This window comes from Schistocerca gregaria, chromosome 4 (genome assembly GCF_023897955.1).
Source record: "Schistocerca gregaria isolate iqSchGreg1 chromosome 4, iqSchGreg1.2, whole genome shotgun sequence".
NCBI classification, from domain to species: domain Eukaryota; kingdom Metazoa; phylum Arthropoda; class Insecta; order Orthoptera; family Acrididae; genus Schistocerca; species Schistocerca gregaria.
In genome coordinates this window covers 457,801,212-457,820,746 of record NC_064923.1, presented here as the reverse complement: position 1 = coordinate 457,820,746, position 19,535 = coordinate 457,801,212, and the positions used below count along the sequence as shown (strand labels likewise).

Below are 19,535 nucleotides of genomic sequence, written 5' to 3'. Positions count from 1 at the left end.
AAAGAAAATATGAAATAAAGTACAATGCAATATAATACAATACTAATCTTATCCCAGACAATAAATTTTTAAGAGAATGTCAAAAAACTGCAAACTTGCAACAATTAAGTATTAATGGACTTCCACAGCTTTAACAATTGATCTATTAAACTGGGTCAATAGCTTTCAGATTATTCAATTGCATTGTTGTTCTTGTGTAAATTACGTGGAAGCTGGGAAGTATAAAAGATTATATATAAAAAAATTCCTCTTGGTGTAGTGAATGAGAATGAATCTCAATGTAAAGAACTCAAATAATGGAAAGAATATATACATTAAATGAAAAAGAAGCCCATATTTTTATATCACTGCTTCAGTAACATATCTATGAAATGAGTTACATCAGCTAACTATTCAGTATCAATCATAAAAGCAATCTGAAGTAGAATGAGTGGGTGAAATCTGTTGCAGCCATACATGTGCAAGCTATGTTTCAGGCAAATTTCTCTAATCCCTATAATGTATGAGTATAGGAAACTGAGCCAATTCAAAGACATATTGCTGTGTTGCTGAAGAACTACATTTTTCATACAGAAGTGTTTTGCAAATGTTTTGGTATTTTCTTCTTTCAAAGGACTAAGCCTTGTCTCCATAGCCACAGCTTCCGCTATTCAGTATTCCTCTTCAACTCCTGTATAAAAATCATCACATCTCACTGATCATATATTTTACATAGGATGTTTTTGGTCATTCTCTCATTTCCTCCCTATGGTCTTGCATTTGAAAATGTTTTGTAGCAGAACATCGTGTCTGATTGCATGTCTAACAAGGTTTGCTTAGTGTTTGCCTATAACTTTCAATAGCTTTTTCCTTCTCTCCTGTTTCCTGTAGAACCATCTCATTTGTTTTCTGTCATTCCAGGCAGTTCTTGTAATTCTCCTCCAGAACTACATTTCCACTGCTGTAAGCTAAGCTTTCTCCTACTCCACTCAAGTTCAGGTTCCACATCCATATGTTAAGATGTTCCACACAAAGTTGTGGAAGCTGATATGTTTGATCAGTAGAATGTTCTTCTTATTTTGGAAGTAACTCTTTCCCAGTGTTATTCTTGCCTTAATTTACTTGAGGCATCTGTTATTTTCCTCCACAGTGCTACGAAGACAGTGAAATTCGATTACATCTTTGAGTTGTTCATGACCACTTTAATGTCAATCATGCCTCCATCTCCTTTATTGTCTGCAACCACAAATTTTGTCTTCTTACTATATATTTTTACTTTTAGTTTTGTTGTCTCTTGGTTTATGGTCGGAAACAATTTATTTAGTTCCTTCTCTGTGTCTATCACTATTGCAATGTCATCAGAAAATCTTATACGGTAAGTATTGATTCCAGTAGTCATTTCTTTCATTGTAGTTCTTGCCACCTCAATCTATTGATGAACCCAGTAAGGTCTCAGAGGGCACCCACGCCATATTCCTTTCCAATTTTTGCTTCTTTCTCTCTACCACTAATATGCATTTCTGTACTCTGACATTTGTACAAACTCAGAATTAATCACCTATCCTTCCATTCAAGTCCTACTTTGTGCACTGCATTGGATAATTACTTACAGTCAACCATATCAAATTGTTTTTCTAGATCAATAACCACTATATATATTTTTCTGTTAACTTCTAATCTTCCCTCCAATATTGATATAATGCTAATAATACTTCTCTCATTTCTTTGCCTGGTCTGAAACCAGATCGATCATTGGCTAAGTTATACTCTAATTTCCTTTTAAATCCTTTCTTTAACTATTAGCAGTAATGTTTTGGATGCAGGTGACAGAAGGGCTAGTGTTTTATAGTTCATACAGTCCTTTACATTTGCCCTCTTGGGTAATGCAATAGTTCTACTTTTTGTGATGTCAGATGATATTGTAGCCTCTTCATAGAACTCAGATATGTCACCAAATAATTTAGTTTCGATGATCACTACTGTTTTATAGGAGTTCTGCAGGAATTTCTTCTGTATCTGTTGCTTTATTTGATTGCAGCCTATTTAAAGTGAAGAAGAACTCTTCTTTTGATTGGTTTTTCATCTTCAGTACACTCATCTAAACTTCAAATTTCAGTACTAGTATATGGGTCTTTGGTATACTCCTTCCATATGTTACTTACATGTATGTTATGCAGTAAGCTGCAGGCTGTTTTCCATATTCAAAGTCATCTTCTATTTCTTTGCTAAATTTTTGCAGCCACTTCCCCTTTTCTCCAAGTGGCACATTGTAGTTGTATTGTTTTTTATTGCTTTAACTTGATCAGGGCTTTTTACTTTTAATTCGTCCCTTTGTTCCAATAATGTTGGGGTCATCCAAGGCTTCCTTGTCTCTAACTTACTTATTCCTAATATGCCTGTGGCTGCATGTGTTATATCTGACTTAATAACATCCCAAATGATTTCTTCCCTATAGGATTCTGTTGTTGCATGCTTGAATTCCTGCACGACCTTAAATCTTAAATTTCAAATATGGTAAATTTCTGACAAACCTTTCAAGATGGATTGTCAACATCAGTGAGTGCTTTAAATGAAGTTCCTTCTTTTTGTGTTCATAACAGACCCCAGAACGATTCTGTTGGTTGTATTATAACTTTCACTTTGTAGTAACCAAGTAACACAAATATGGCTTCATTCATTAACCTTTGAACAATAATGGAAAAAGCCTCTTGTGACTCCACGTGCAACAAGAGAAAAGAAACATGCAGAAGGTGAAAAATAAGTGATGCACAGAACAACTGATGTGAACTGTACAAACTAAAAGAGCAGTGTGGAAGTGTGTCAGCACTGTTCCTTGCACATATAGGTGAGAGTCACCAGTGACGGTGGGGTAGAAATCGTGCCGTATGCACCCTTCCTACCAGTGGCCTCAAGTGGCTGGCCTGTCCTGACACTCTTAGCAGTTGAGTTTAGTACACACATGGCAACACTACTTTCAACACCCACTGGTAGCAGGTTACAGCATACCTTTCTCTCTGCGAAGAGGGTGCCCAGACGACGGAGGAGACACCAGTGGCTCGACAAGAGACACGTCCATTAGATCCAGAGTGGCGGCAGCTGCTGCTGATGGTGGGGATGGGACAATTTTCTCGGTGGTCACCTGAGCACAGGCTGGAACATGTGGAGATGTGGGCACACCCAAGGGCGTGGGCCTGTGTGGCACCATACAACAGCACCAGGGAGGACGGTGCTATTGCTCTCTCTGTGTCGTCAATAGCAGGTAGGTCCTGGTGTGGAGGAGGTAGGGCTGGATCCACCAGCAATGATGGCTGGGGCAGTGATGATGAGGGGGATAGTGGAGGTGGCCTGACTGGAACAGCAGGCTGTGGCAATGGACCCGTGGCCAGAGACACACTGGCGCCCTGCGCCGGGAAGGTGGAAACCCAGGGTGTTGCACATGGAGGAGGCAGCCAATAGGATGCGGTCACCTTCACAGTAGGTGACGATGGGCTCAAGGCAGAGGGCAGTGGTGTGGACTGCGATGATGGGGACCCCACCTGCGAACCAGTAGCTTCTAGTGATGAGGAGGGCACAACTGATCAAAGTGACATGCCACTAGCCCACATTGATGTCACAAACACGGTGTCCCCAGTGGCAGACAGCAGTGGGCGATATCCTCAGGGTCGGCAACAAATCACAGTGCAAAGCAGCTGGATGAACCTGACCACAGCAGGTGCGGTGCAGGCCGTAGAAGGTGGAGGAGCATGTTTGGCTGCTGGCTGTGGAGCAACTCAGCCGGGCTCCACACCTGCATGTGAGTGAAGTGATAGATCTCAGAAAACAGAGAAGAGCACTGTCCAGCAAAGAATCCACAGCAAACTTATTCATTTGAGACATATGCACTAGTAGTTCCAAATCGCCATTTGATTGAGGGTGGAATGGTGGAGCCATAACATGACAAATACCATGACTGGAAAAAAAACAATTGAAATGTGGAGCCTATTATTCAAAACTCTCAAAAGTGTATGAATAGTGACCTCAGCCAACATTGATGTACACAGAAAACGTAATGAAACCAGGGAAATGTATCTACCGCTAAGAACCAACAGGAATTCAAGAATGGACCCGTAAAGTCCATTTCCATGGCTAGTGAGGAGCTGCTTAGGGAGCTGCCTGTCATCAAGCAAACAACTCATAAGCTGCAACAAAAATAGACAATTCCACTGTCAATCTCTCGCCAAACGACAAGTCTCGTAGCTAGTTTAATATGTGAAACTCTTTAGTGGTCCTGGTAAAGAAGATGTAGAACCTCGCACTGTGACGTGTTGGTAATGACTACTCTGGGAGAGAGGTTTTCTGGGAACAACAGCAAAACAGAGAGGTGATACTTTGAGGAAAAATAATTGGAGAGGGGTTCCCGAAGCCAAAAAAGGTGGTTTATCTGGCCAGCCCTATTGAACAGACTGAACAATCTGATGGAGAACTGAGTCAGTGCCACCAGAAATGTAATGAAACGAACCACTGACTTGCAAGAGGTAGACGCTGTTAATTGTCCCAGCAGCACAATGTTATGTTTGTTATAACTTATCAGCTTCCACGTGACTGGTGTCAACAGCAGTGAGACTAAACATACATAGGTTTGAGAATTTTCAATCGTGTCAGTGCAGCACCTGTGTTGACCAGTAGCCAGAGCACTTGGCGAAAAACGATAACTTGATAAACAAGTTGGGAGAAGTCACAAGCATATGAGTTGCACAGTTCACATCCATGTCCATATCCTTAGCAATCATCAGTGAACAACACACAGAGACAATGTGGCCTCTCTTTGGGCAAGCATAAGAAGTAACCCAGTGCTTAGGGCATGCAAAACTTTCTTGCTGGATGGAACAGAAAAGACATGACGGAAACAGAGAATGATGACACTTTTGCTGTACTGGTCACAGCCACTTGGGCCAACCTTGTTTTCCTCAACAATGGGCCAGCGTGTTTACTACCGCCATTACCAGTTTCTCATGCAAGATATGTGTTGCCCTGGTTGACACGTCTTTTAACACTACTGCCGCATTGCCCACTTTTGTGATTGGTCACCCAAGAAACATCAAAAGATTGTGCTATTTGCAAAATCTCTGCCATTTATTGGGGCATTGTGGGAAAGGGGGGGGGGGGGGGGGCAGGTGTCAGTTTCACAGAGTAAAGCCTTCTGGTTCACTACCCTGTCCGGAACTAACCAGATAATTGTGTCATGCACCATAGAGTCTGCATAAGAGTCATTATATACATCAGTAATGAATTGACACTTATGGCTAAGAAGTTTAGCTGCCCAAGCCCTGTATGACAGGTTTGCTTTCTTTCGGCATCGGTAGAATTCAGCTTGTGTGCCCTATGGCATGAGTAGCCTTGCAGTGGTAATTGAATGCTGATAAATTGGTCACTACTGAAGTAAGCTGTACAATCAGGGCCACTAGCACGACATCCATATTGTCTAAGGCTGATGAAACAGCACTTAAATACTACACAGCGGAAACCATTCCAAACTCAGCACCATTCATGGAATAATCAAGTAATACATGAAACCAATCCAAGTAACACAAAGATGGGTTTATTCATAAACCTCTGAACAATAACGGAAAGAAGCCTCTTGTGACTCCACCCATAACAAGACAAAAGAAACATACAGAAGGTGCAACATACATAACACACAGAGCAACTAATGTGAGCAGTAAAAACTGAAAGGACACAGTGGGAGTGGGTCAGCACTGCTCTGCATATGTTTAGGTGTGAGTCACCTGTAGCAGAGGCCATGCTGTGTGCACGCTTCTCACACGTGGCCTTTTGTGGCTGGTCTATACTGATTACAGTTGGCTATTGATTTAAGTACACATGTTGCACTCACATTCAAATGCACTATAGTTGGAGTCACGAATGATGGTGGTCGAGTTTAGGCATGTTCTGCGCACCTATGTCACATATACTCTGACTGGTAATAAGCATTCACTATGTTTTGAGCACTTTGCTGTGAATGACATAGCTAATGCAAGCATTAAAGGTGATTGTAGCAAGTTGCTTAGTGAATTTAGATTTCATTTATTGTGAGTTGACGTTGCTGATAGTGGTGTTAAGTGATAAATTCTGCGTAAGTAAGTGGGAGATATAATTTGCAGGATACACACTTTCTTCAAGCAGAAAAAAGTATGTGCGTTCACATACCACAACTGTTTCTTGGAATTGTCAACAATGCAATTGCTGTCCATGCATTGACATGCGTGAACCCCCATCATACGTGGATTGGACTATAGTAGCAGGATACAGCACCCTTACTTTCTTCGGCCAGGGAAAGAGGGGTTAGTGTGTGTTAGGATTCACAATTCCTCCTGTTAATAATGAGAAAGACAAGAAACTAATTATATAGAGTGCTGTTCACTACATACTGAAGCATGTATCTACATCTACATCTACATCCATACTCCGCAAGCCACCTGACGGTGTGTGGCGGAGGGTACCTTGAGTACCTGTCTCAGTTCTCCCTTCTATTCCAGTCTTGCATTGTTCGTGGAAAGAAAGATTCTCGATATGCCTCCATGTGGGCTCTAATCTTCCTGATTTTATCCTCATGGTATGTTCGCGACATATATATGTAGGAGGGAGCAATATACTGCTTGACTCCTTGGTGAAGGTATGTTCTCAAAACTTCAACAAAAGCCCGTACCGAGCTACTGAGTGTCTCTGTTGCACAGTCTTCCACTGGAGTTTATCTATCATATCCGTAACGCTTTCGCGATTACCAAATGATCCTGTAACGAAGCTCACTGCTCTCCATTGGATCTTCTGTATCTCTTATATGAACCCTATCTGGTACGGATCCCACACCGGTGAGCAGTATTCAAGCAGTGGGTGAACAAGTGTACTGTAACCTACTTCCTTTGTTTTCGGACTGCATTTCCTCAGGATTCTTCCAATGAATCTCAGTCTGGCATCTGTCTTACCGATGATTAATTTTATATGGTCATTCCATTTTAAATCACTCCTAATACCTACTCCCAGATAATTTATGGAATTAATTGCTTCCAGTTGCTGACCTGCTATATTGTAGCTAAATGATAAAGGATATTTCTTTCTATGTATTCGTAGCACATTACACTTGTGTACATTGAGATTCAGTTGCCATTCCCTGCACCATGTGTCAATTCATTGCAGATCCTCCTGGTTGCAGGTTTAAATATAAATCCCATCAGCACTCACTTTACAAATGAAATAACAAGTTCTATATAGTAGTGTTATATGTGTGGTATATTTATGCTAAGAATCCACTTCTCACAACAATGTGAAGAGTGTGACACTAAGCAGATAACAAAAAGATGTTTTTCGATGTGCTAGATAAACAACTCAGCCAACTATAGCATAATAGATTGGTATTTTCTCATGTAGCTCCCCAGTGTGAGGAGATACACAATATATAAATGTTAGTTCATTTCATTCTATTTATTACCCGGTCACAATCTTCAGCTATAAAATAACTCAAAATTTGGATCTTGTGTCACTAAGTTGATCAGGTTACAGTTGTACTATTGTAACACAGATATTCCTGACAGGATGGAAAAATATAAGTTCTGCAGAATACAAATTTTAATATGCAGAGTCTGTCAGAAAACTTTAAGGAATGAAAAATATTACTTATGTGTTTACTTTACATTTATTAATTGATCACACATGTGGTACAACCTTCAGTTTAGCACATGGTTACTTTAAATGTTCAAAATGTTCACCGTTGGCAGCTATACACATAACAAAATGATGAGTGGTCACTGCAACTGCATCAGTCAATGTTACAGGGAGATAGCTGCACATGTTGCTGTAATCTCCTGGCAAAGTTCCTCCAGCATGTGTGGCTTACGTTGATGGATGTTATCTTTCACAGTTCCCCACAAGTAAATGTCCGTAGGTGTTACATCTGGTGACCATGGAGGGAACTCAATGGGCCATCTTCATCCAATCCAGTGCCCTGGAAAATTGTCATCCAGGAGAGCTTGTATGGCTAGGTGGTAGTGTGGTGGGTCCCATCCTGTTGGTTTAAGACCTCTTCATCAGCTCCAAAAAGTGCATGGATACCTGGCAAAATTGACATGCATAACATTTCCAGGTGCACTTCTACAGTGACTATAGCATTAAAGAAAAAGGGTCGTACTGAGCCCCTAGATGATAGTCCACACCACACATGAATCCCTGGTAGATTGACTGCTTTGTCCGCATAAACATGCGGATTTTCCATGCTCTATATACACATTATACCGATTCATGATTCCATTAAGTTTAAATTGTTCTTCGTCACTCCACGCTACCTTCATCACAAATTGTTCATCTTCAGTTACTATTTGCTGGTGCCATTCACAAAATTGCATACAGGGATCATGATCGTCATCATTAATTGCATCTAGTAATCGTGGAATGTAAACTTTCCACTTTGCAGCTTTCAGAATTCTTCGTACATTTGTACTGCTAACTCCCACTTCTCGTGCACATTGTGTTGGAGACTTCTGTGGAGAATTAACAAATGTTTACAATACAAGAGGCCACAAAGCAGGACTTGTTGCTGTACACAGTCTTCCAGATCTTCCTTTGTGAATATTACAAATTGTTCCATGCAATTCAAACTTGTCAACGATGCATTTAATTGTTAAGTGGGTTGGCAGTTTCTGTTTCAAACTTCTGCCTCCACTGACATTGCACTTCAATGGCATAATCAAATTTGAAAAACCACTACACTATACATTTTAAATAATTAATGGAAAATCTCATATAAAGATGTGAAACAATTACTAACAAAGAGATAGAGGGGCTGGCCAGTACTTACCTCAGCTCAGTACAGCCGATAGAGACACAAAAAACAACCGAAAATTTAAGCTCCTAGCTTTCGGAATAAATGTTCCTTCATCAGGGAGGAGAGAGGGGAAAGAAAGGGAAGAAGGGAAAGTGGATTTAGTTACTCACAACCCAGGTTATGAAGCAACAGGGAAAGGAAAACAGGGAAGGTAGCAAGGATGGAGGCATGGTTGTCAGAGGGAAGCCAAAGATATTCTACTGCAGGTACTGTGCCAGCTTCAAGCCAAAGAGGATGCATACAGAAGTAAAGAGGTGTATAGTATAAAGATGTAGGATGGAAAGATGCATGAATGGCTAAAGAGGAAAGGGAAAGAGGAGAAGACTGAAAAGTAAATGGGAGTGAGGTTGTTTAACGTAGGTTTAGTCCAGGGGGATGGCGGGATGAAAGGATGTGCTGGAGTGCAAGTTCCCATCTCCGCAGTTCAGAGGGACTGGTGTTGGGTGGGAGAAGCCAAATGGCACGTACAGTGTAGCAGGTTCCTAGGTCCCTAGAATTATGCTGGAGGGCATGCTCCGCTACTGGGTATTGGACATCTCCTAGGCGGACAGTTCGTCTGTGTCCGTTCATGCGCTCAGCCAGTTTAGTTGTTGTCATACCGATGTAAAAGGCTGTGCAGTGCAGGCATGTCAGCTGATAAATGACATGTGTAGTCTCACACGTGGCCCTTCCTTGAATTGTGTATGTTTTCCTAGTAGCGGGGCTGGAGTAGGTGGTTGTGGGGGGATGCATGGGGCAGGTTTTGCAGCGGGGTCGGTTACAGGGGTAGGAACCGCTGGGTAGAGAAGGTAGTCTGGGAATATTGCAGGGTTTAACAAGGATGTTACGGAGGTTAGGGGGACGACGAAAGGCAACTCTGGGTGGTGTGGGGAGAATTTTGTCAAGGGATGATCTCATTTCAGGGGTTGACTTGAGAAAGTCATATCCCTGGCGGAGTAATTTATTGATGTATTCGAGGCCAGGATAATATTCACCCAATATTATCCTGGCCTCGAATACATCAATAAATTACTCCGCCAGGGATATGACTTTCTCAAGTCAACCCCTGAAATGAGATCATCCCTTGACAAAATTCTCCCCACACCACCCAGAGTTGCCTTTCGTCGTCCCCCTAACCTCCGTAACATCCTTGTTAAACCCTGCAATATTCCCAGACTACCTTCTCTACCCAGCGGTTCCTACCCCTGTAACCGACCCCGCTGCAAAACCTGCCCCATGCATCCCCCCACAACCACCTACTCCAGCCCCGCTACTAGGAAAACATACACAATTCAAGGAAGGGCCACGTGTGAGACTACACATGTCATTTATCAGCTGACATGCCTGCACTGCACAGCCTTTTACATCGGTATGACAACAACTAAACTGGCTGAGCGCATGAACGGACACAGACGAACTGTCCGCCTAGGAGATGTCCAATACCCAGTAGCGGAGCATGCCCTCCAGCATAATTCTAGGGACCTAGGAACCTGCTACACTGTACGTGCCATTTGGCTTCTCCCACCCAACACCAGTCCCTCTGAACTGCGGAGATGGGAACTTGCACTCCAGCACATCCTTTCATCCCGCCATCCCCCTGGACTAAACCTACGTTAAACAACCTCACTCCCATTTACTTTTCAGTCTTCTCCTCTTTCCCTTTCCTCTTTAGCCATTCATGCATCTTTCCATCCTACATCTTTATACTATACACCTCTTTACTTCTGTATGCATCCTCTTTGGCTTGAAGCTGGCACAGTACCTGCAGTAGAATATCTTTGGCTTCCCTCTGACAACCATGCCTCCATCCTTGCTACCTTCCCTGTTTTCCTTTCCCTGTTGCTTCATAACCTGGGTTGTGAGTAACTAAATCCACTTTCCCTTCTTCCCTTTCTTTCCCCTCTCTCCTCCCTGATGAAGGAACATTTATTCCGAAAGCTAGGAGCTTAAATTTTCGGTTGTTTTTTGTGTCTCTATCGGCTGTACTGAGCTGAGGTAAGTACTGGCCAGCCCCTCTATCTCTTTGTTAGTAATTGTTACACTATACATTTTCATTGCTTTAATGTGAAGCAACCTCCAGTTATCTTGTTTTCTCAATACCGAGATGGAAAAATGCAATGTGTCTAGGGCCTCCCACCGGGTAGACCATTCGCCTGGTGCAGGTCTTTCAAGTTAATGCCACGTTGGCGACTTGTATGTCAATGGGGATGAAATGATGATGATAAGGACAACACAACACCCAGTCCCTGAGTGGAGAAAATCTCCGACCCAGCTGAGAATCGAACCTGGGCCGTTAGGCATGGCATTCCTTCACGATGACCACTCAGCTACCAGGGGCGGACAATACTGAGATGAAAGTACTAACATTTGTTGAGCCAAAGACAATACTACAACACACTCGTAGCTCAACTCAGACAACAATACCAATATCTCGATAGAACATGACAAAGAGTGTATACATTTTTCTGATGGACTCTGTATACAAAAAGATGTGATCAAATGTTCTAAAACCTTTGTAATTTGTTATGTTTATTGCCTTTTAAGCATTTCATTTTATTAAATTTCTTGTTTCAGATGACAATGATGATGAGGAATCGATGCAGGTTCTAACAGATCTGGAAACCATTGATGATGACTGTGATCGACATGGTATACAGTTTGTGAAAATTGATGATGATACAGCTGCTAAAGAATTTGGCATAGATGACGTTCCTGCAATTGTTTACTTTGAGAAGGGAATTCCAAATGTTTATGATGGTATCTAGTAAATATATGCATATGCATGCCATTCTGCTCTATGTATTTAATGTTTTTAGATCTGTTTTAAAATAATTTTAAATGTTACAGGGAATCTTGAAAATGAGGATGAAATCTTAGAATGGCTGGTAGATCAGTTAGAAAAAGATGAGATAGAGGACGTCACTGATGAGATGCTTGACAGGCTCATAAAGGATGGAAAAACAGTAGCAGTTCTTTTCTGTAAGGATGCAAACATTCAATGCATTCTCTTCTTAGAGCTGTTATTCTCTGATCATAATCAGATGATTCTTTGAGTGAAAAGAGATTTTATATTTTTGCATTGTGTATTTATATGATACACTTCAGAATTTGAATGAGAGTAGATTTTGTATTTTTTCTCAGATGACAACAATGATAGAAAATCACAGCGTGCCTTGAATGAATTAGAAAATATAGATGATGAATGTGACCAGCTAGGGATCGTGTTTGTTAAGATTGATGACCCAGAAGAAGCGAAAGAGTATGGGGTTGAGAAGATACCCGCGCTCATCTATTTTGAGGGTGGAATTCCAACTTATTATGAAGGTATATATGTCCTTTGTCTGTCCATCCTTGTTTGTATGTGTGTGTGTGTGTGTGTGTGTGTGTGTGTGTGTGTGTGTGTGTGTATGTGTGTGTGTGTGTGTGTGTGTGTGTATGTGTGTGTGTGAGGGAGGGAGAACACACAAATGGAATAAAGTAACGTTAGAAACATTAAGTAATAAACAGTTATATTTTTTCTCATTGCAACAACAATCACATTTAAGTAAATTGATTTGTTGTAACCTGTCCATAATCTTTCACGAATATGTTTTATTTTTGCTTTTTTTATCATGTGTCTCCTCAAATGTTTATAGAACTCCTTTGCACTAAACATTGAAAAATTGTACTTTATTTTAACATATCATAATATGCTCTGTTATCTATTCATGTCTGTTTGCAAACACTCTTAATGCACATATGTCCCTGTAGTTTTATTTTAAGTGGAAACATCAGTCTGTCAAGTATACAAAAATCGGTATGACACTAATCCAAATAAATATAGAGGGTTATTCACAAAGATGTCCAAGTATTTTAATATGTTGTACTACAAGCAAAAAAAAACAAACTTCATACAAACATAGGTCTGCAAATGTTTGGCTACGGAGTTGCAGCTCATAAAAGATTTTGCCTGAAATTTAGCAACTTCACTAATATGAAGCTATTGCAAAACTGTATGAGGTTAAAGTAAATTACAATTTACATTTATTTTGTTGTTATTGGTCTGATGAATCTAATAAAACATGTCTCAGATGTGTATCTGGAATAGTTTTCCAGAACATCCAGAGAAGCAAAGATTAAGATGAAGAACAACCCTGTGAATCTGAAACAAGCAACAAAATCTGTTCATACACTTGCAGCTAAATGCATTGAACTCAGTGGCGACATTTTTGACCATTTATTGTGAATGTATTGTGAAACTGTATGTACACTGTACAACTTCTTTAACACTGAGCGTTGTTTTTTCTGGTTTAACATGAATTCACGTTTGCTATAGTATTAATAAAAGCAGATTATGTGACATGTTCATACAGTGTCAGTTAACATTATTTCCATCATTTTTACAATATCAAAATCTCTACAATTTCTGTTGAAAACTTTGTGCAACTGTCTGGAATTTAAAAAAAACAAATTGGGCCAAGTAGTTAATAAATTAAAAATTATATGAAATTACTTCTTTGCTTTTCTTGATGTTCTGGAAAACTTCTGCAGATTTACATCTGGGACATGTTTTATTAGATTCACCAGATCAAGAACAACAAAATAAATGGAAATCGTGCTTCACTTTAACCTCACAAAGTTTTGCAATGGCTTCATATTAGTGATATTGCCAAATTTCAGGTAAAATCTTTTATTAGCTATAACTCAGTAACTAAACATTTGCAGTCCTATATTTATTAGAACTTTTTTCTTTAGTATTACTTGTAGAATAACATATTAAAATATTTTCATATCTTCATGAATCACCCTGTTGAACGAGTGCCCTTTTACTTGGTAACAGAAGTTTGCCAGAAACAGAAGTATATTTCTCGTAAGGATTTGGAACATAGCGTCTCATTTTAAGGTACAAAAAGAGGGAAAAGGCAGAGGAAATGAAACTTTTCAAAATTCATACAACCCTTTTCTCTGTAATAGGGTTCCAAGACTCTTGTCAAGTCTCTCTTTTTAACAAGTTAAGAAAACTTGTATTGAAAAAGCTGGTGGAACATGTAATTTTTGTTTGTCTTTATATTTCTTCTTTCCTGTGTATAGATAGAAACATTTAACCTTACTTAGATGTGGTCATTTTATTTATTTACAAAACATCAAATGCCATTTTAAAATGAAACATTTATTTAAAACCACAATAGTACAATACTGAAAATATGTCAGAACCATCCAAGCATGCCAAACACCACTATTGAACTGAAGCAAAGAAGATTGTATAAAGACAAGTGACAACTGTCAAAGATTACTAATGTATAAGAACATTGAAAAAACACTGGTATTTCCAGTCTCCTGCAATGCTGTATATGTATCATAAGAAAGGCACTATACCAACAAGGTTCTACTTCATCTGTAACGTTATAAATGGTAACCCTTTCATCATAATGTCTGCTTTGCATCCCTGTAATTCACCCTAACCTTCTTCTCTTTAACTAGTTGATGAATGTAATGAGACTTACTCTCTATATGTTTTGATCATTCATAAAATCCTGATCCATTAATAAATTTGATAGCACTTTGTTGAACTACTTGCAAAATAGGAACTGAGGACTCATCAGCAACTAAAGTTTCTTTCTGGAGTTACTCTAACCAACAACTGATTTGCAAGCTTGACTTGCAGCCACGTATTCCACTGCAATTTACTTTTACACACTACTGGGCCTTCATGGAGCGTGAATAGGATGCCATTTGATCATCTTGTGCTTCTGTCCCCACTGTTATCAGCATCACTGTAAGCTTCAGTATTACAGTTTTCATTCTTCTCAAACTGAATTCCATCTGTAATTGTTGATTTAATATACCTAAATATTCTCATGAGCAATGTAAAATGTGGCTGTGTTAGGAGTCTTGAATTCTTGGTGCAACATTAACGGCATATGATAAATCTGATCCTGTACCTTCTTGTAAGTACGTCATACTTCTAGCCATTTCTCAATAGAGTTCAGTATTATTATTATAAGGAGGTGACTTGCCCAATATCCACCCAGGTTTAATGAGTAAAGATAATGGTTTTGCATCCATCATACTGTATTTGTCTAAAATTCTCTTCACTATGCACCCTTATTTATTGTGATCTGAAAACATTCACCCAACCATTCAATAAACATAGTTGTTGCATCAGTAAAACCCATAATCAAAATGTCACCAACATAAAACAACGGTACCAGGTTTTCACCATAGAACATACGTGGATCTGAACAGCTCTCCCCTAAACTACATAAGAAATTTAACAAGACACTATCATTTTGAGGCTACTTTAAACCATACAGACTCTTCAGTACTTTACATACATATTCTGTACCACCATCAAAGCCCTCTGGTTGACACATGTATATTTCTTCTTTTAAAAAACCATTTAGAAATGCTGTTGTTACATCAGGTTGCCTTAAACACCAATCATGTTGAATTTGCAACACTGAACAGGGCTATCATCACCTCAGAACTTGTAACAGCACTAAATGTGCCAAAGTAATGTATTCCAAAACATTGTGGATATCATTTCGCCGTTAGCTGATCCATATATCAAACCATTTCATTGTTTGCATTTAATTTTGTTGCAAAGGCCCATAAGTTTTCAATGCCTTCATTTGTTTCAGTTTTGTAAACTAACTCCCATGTTTTATTTCTTTCCAGAGCACTCATTTCTTCATTGCTTTCTTCCATTCCTTGGAATTTTCTAACTGCACTGCTTCTTCATAGTTCCTTGGTGTCTCTCAAAAAAGTGTCACTCTCAGATGATGGGCTGAATCTTGACAGTAGCATGATAGTTTCTTCAAATTTTGCTATTCACATAAATTGTGACTTCCTATTTCTTCATTTATTGCTTCAAAGTTGCTCTCAACTTGTCCCTCAGTGTCACTTGAATGGTTGCTAATTCTTTCATCACTTGTTGCTAGACTTTGTTCATACAATCCCACTGTCTCTCCTCTTCAGATTCAGCATTATCATGTTAATTGTGTGTAACCTTTTCATTCTCATCTACATCAGATACATCAACAACCTTTGTGCTCTCTTGAATAAATGGTTTCTGTAGCTGTTTGCAGTTGAACTTTATGTGACTGCATATATACACAGTCTTTTTCTTCTTCTTTTTTTCCCCAGGAAAGTAAACACAGTATCCACATTCATCATAACCAACCACATATCCTTTTGAAGATTTGGCATCAGACTTCCTGTGCTTTTGTGTGGGAATCCAAGCATAGCATTCCACTTCAAATATCACCAAATTATCAAATTGATCTTTTTTCTTCAAAAATATATCAATTGGAGTGATATCTTCGGTTTTTGGGGAACCAGTTCAATTCAGAGTGTATGTTGTGGCCAGAATTGTATCACTCCACAGTGATTTTGGTAATATTTAGCAGAGCAGAACCAAGAACATGCAATCTCACAAAGGATTGTATTTTCCCACTCAGCAACTTCATTCTGCTGAGAAGAATATAGCGCAGTAATTGAATGTTTTAGTCCAATTGAGTTAGAAAACTTATGTACATATTTATTATGGAACTCATTGTCACTGTCTGTTTGTCACGCTGTCACAGTAACATCAGCTCAAGTTTTTATCGCTTTAATAAACAGTAATAATTTTCTTTAATTTCATCTTTGTATCCCAAAAGGTGCATTACTCTAAAAGGAGCAAAGTATCAATGATTGTGTAAATCTTTTTCTTCTGCTGCTCCACAAACATCTGCATGAACTAATTCTCCAGGTTTACTGGGCTTCTGCACTCTTTCACCAAATGCCAGCCTATGATGTGTACCATAGACACATCCCTCACAAAAGCTACTGTCAGTCATTATCTCTGTGCTGTGATTCTTCAGATACAGGTGCACATAAAATTTAATTTTGATGACCCATTTTTTCATGACATCTCCTTAAAGTATCATCAGTTTTAGCAACAACACAGGACTTTTCTTGATGAACAACAGTCACAACTAGACGATAAAGTTCATTTTCACCACAGCATGTAGCAACAGCAATTGCAGTATTATTTTTGAAAAATACCCATGATTTGCCATAATTTTTGGTTACTTGATTTTTTTTGCAACTTTGTTAATGGAAAATAAGTTATGGCCTCCATCATGAAGAAATAAAATATCTTCAAAATATTGTTCTATCCATTTCTGTCCATTGAATGCATATAGATCAATTCAACTTGTACCAAATGCTTCAATTTGTAAACATTCTTGGCACTATTCATTTTCCTTGGAATGAGATTTTCACTCTGCAGTGGAGTGTGCGCTGATATGAAACTTCCTGGCAGATTAAAACTGTGTGCTGGATCAAAACTTGAACTCGGGACCTTTGCAAAGGTCTAAGTTCGAGTCTCGGTCCGGCACACAGTTTTAATCTGCCAGGAAGTTTCATCTTCCTTGGAGTTCCAAATGATTCATATGTAGTGAACCAGTTATGTTGGTTTGCTTTGTGATATGTCACACCACTGTCAATGTACAGCTCATCACAGTCCAGTGTATTCAGAACTGTAGAAAAATAGTTGTGTCTCACCATTAAAAGTTTTTTCCCAGTTTCCGAAGAACCTGCCTGTTGACAGTTTCCTGAATCTTCCACTGATATCAGATCACTTGATAACATAACACAGTCTTCTGTTTTGTTCTGTGCTGTTACAGTCATTTGATCGATGGCTCTTTCTCTTGCACCCTAAACAGACCAACTTTGTTTTATACTGTTTTGAGAAGTGACCTTCTTAACCAGATGAAAAGCATTTTCTATCTCTGTTCCTTTTATAATGAGACATCTTTAATGTAACTGCTACAGATGAAGTTTGTTGGCACCTTCGTCACAGTTGATTAATCTTCATATGCGACATAGTTGCTGTAGCAACACTTTAATCATCATGATCTGTTATTCTCACTTCATAATTAGACACCTTTTTCATAACTTATTCCATGTCTTCTTTTAGTAGGTACATCATGCCATGTAATGTAAATGTAATTGAATTCTTTGGGTACAGTGTTTGCAAAAATCATGTACAAAGATCACCATCGTCAATCCACTTGTCTAACAATGAAACCTGAGTTTGCACTTCATCAAATTTGGCAAGGTGGCCTTGTATTGCACCAGATGCTTCCCACTCAGTGTTACGAAATTTGTGTCTAAGCAGATCAATGTTTTCAGCTGAGAGAACATGATAAATCTTATGTAGCCTATCCCAAATCTGTTTAACAGTCTTGCATTCCGCAGCGTGAAGTAAAGGCTTGGTGTTGTGATAGAATTAGCCATTTCCTCACTTTTGTATTAGCCTTGGTCCATTTAAAAAGCTTGGTTTTATAATTTTCTCCACTTTCTCCTGGCTTGATCAGATCACTAAGCTACAACATCAAAGAGTTTGTCACACTTTAAAGTAATTCTCATTACGATTCTCCAATTCTCCCAATTTTCTTCACAAGTGATTTCTTCAATTTGTCTTTTGTCAGCCATTGTCCCATCTGTTGTTCTTCTATTACTGAAGAGTATTGTTGAAGTCAGCTACAACTGTCATACTTCATAAAAACTTTGTAAGCCACACCCCTAATCTGCTGCCATATTGACATTCAGAACCACAAAAGTAAGGCAATGCATACATAATCAGCACTTCCTCGAGTTCTCTTTGCAGTTTAATGCTTTACCTCTGAGGATGTCTCCCGCAGATGGAGACAAAATGTCAGAAGAGAGTTTTATACTTCGACCATGGCCTATCAGCCCGTACGTTTTAAGTGAAGACAATACCGGCCGTGAAAACTTACATTGTATGATGAATACTGAGAATATTTCAAAACCATCAGAGCACAGCAAACACCACTACTGAACTGAAGCAAAGAAGTTGATATAAAGACAAGTGACATCCTTCAAAGATTAATATAAAAGAACATTGCAAAAATGCTGATACTTTCAAATTATTCACAAACCAATGTCCCAATTACTGTTTTTGCAAGGCATGGAACTAGAGAAATGTTAGAAAACTAAATCGTGAGTGTTAATCTGCAGCCATCTTGTCACTGTCAACTGACATTCCATGTGATTATTTCATAAGTTACTTCTTAGTTTTCCACTTTTTATGTGCTTTTTGCTGTTTTGCTCAAATATGAGACCTTTAGCGTTAAAAGATATTTATGCTTCTTTTCTCTCATATCAGTAATTTTTCATTATTATTGTATATCAAAATTATTTTAGCTGTGACGGATCTCTGAGATTCAAGTCTGTAAATCGGTGTTGTTGAAAGACCCATAACTAGCATAAATGCTTTAGAAAAACTTACGTTGTCTCATTATAACTAATGTTCCATCAGTGTGCATTTACATGGGCATCCAGAGACTGACAGAGGTCAAAACCAGTAAAGATTTGATGCAGTTAGAGTTTAGAGTTATATATGTGTTTTCATTCATCCCACAATAATGTTTTATTTCCCAGGAAATCTGGAGGAAGAGGAGAAAGTTTTATCCTGGCTTGAGCACCAGATCAAAACAGATGAGATTGAAGATGTAACAGATGAGATGCTAGACATGATAATTGGCAAGATGACCCATGTTGCTGTCCTGTTTTGTAAGTGTTAATACTACTGCTTACATAGAAATTACTAGGTAATATATCCTTGAAACAGTACATTATAAAAATATCATGAAATACATATTTTCTCTGTTACTGAAAATGCAGAGAGTGAGTGCTGGAGCTTGTAAATTTGTGAGATTTGTTGTGGTTAAAT

At 39.0% G+C, this 19,535-nt stretch overlaps 1 protein-coding gene across 2 annotated transcripts in view; it reads left to right on the top strand.

Moving 5' to 3' along the window:
- Positions 1-19,535, top strand: part of LOC126267267 (uncharacterized) — a 459,263-nt gene that overhangs the window by 175,292 nt on the left and 264,436 nt on the right. For both annotated transcript variants that reach the window (XM_049972334.1, XM_049972333.1), the window contains exons 7-10: positions 11,387-11,569; positions 11,660-11,791; positions 11,954-12,136; positions 19,244-19,375. In XM_049972334.1, coding sequence (XP_049828291.1) covers positions 11,387-11,569; positions 11,660-11,791; positions 11,954-12,136; positions 19,244-19,375 — 630 coding nt within the window. The remainder of the gene's footprint in view (positions 1-11,386; positions 11,570-11,659; positions 11,792-11,953; positions 12,137-19,243; positions 19,376-19,535) is intronic.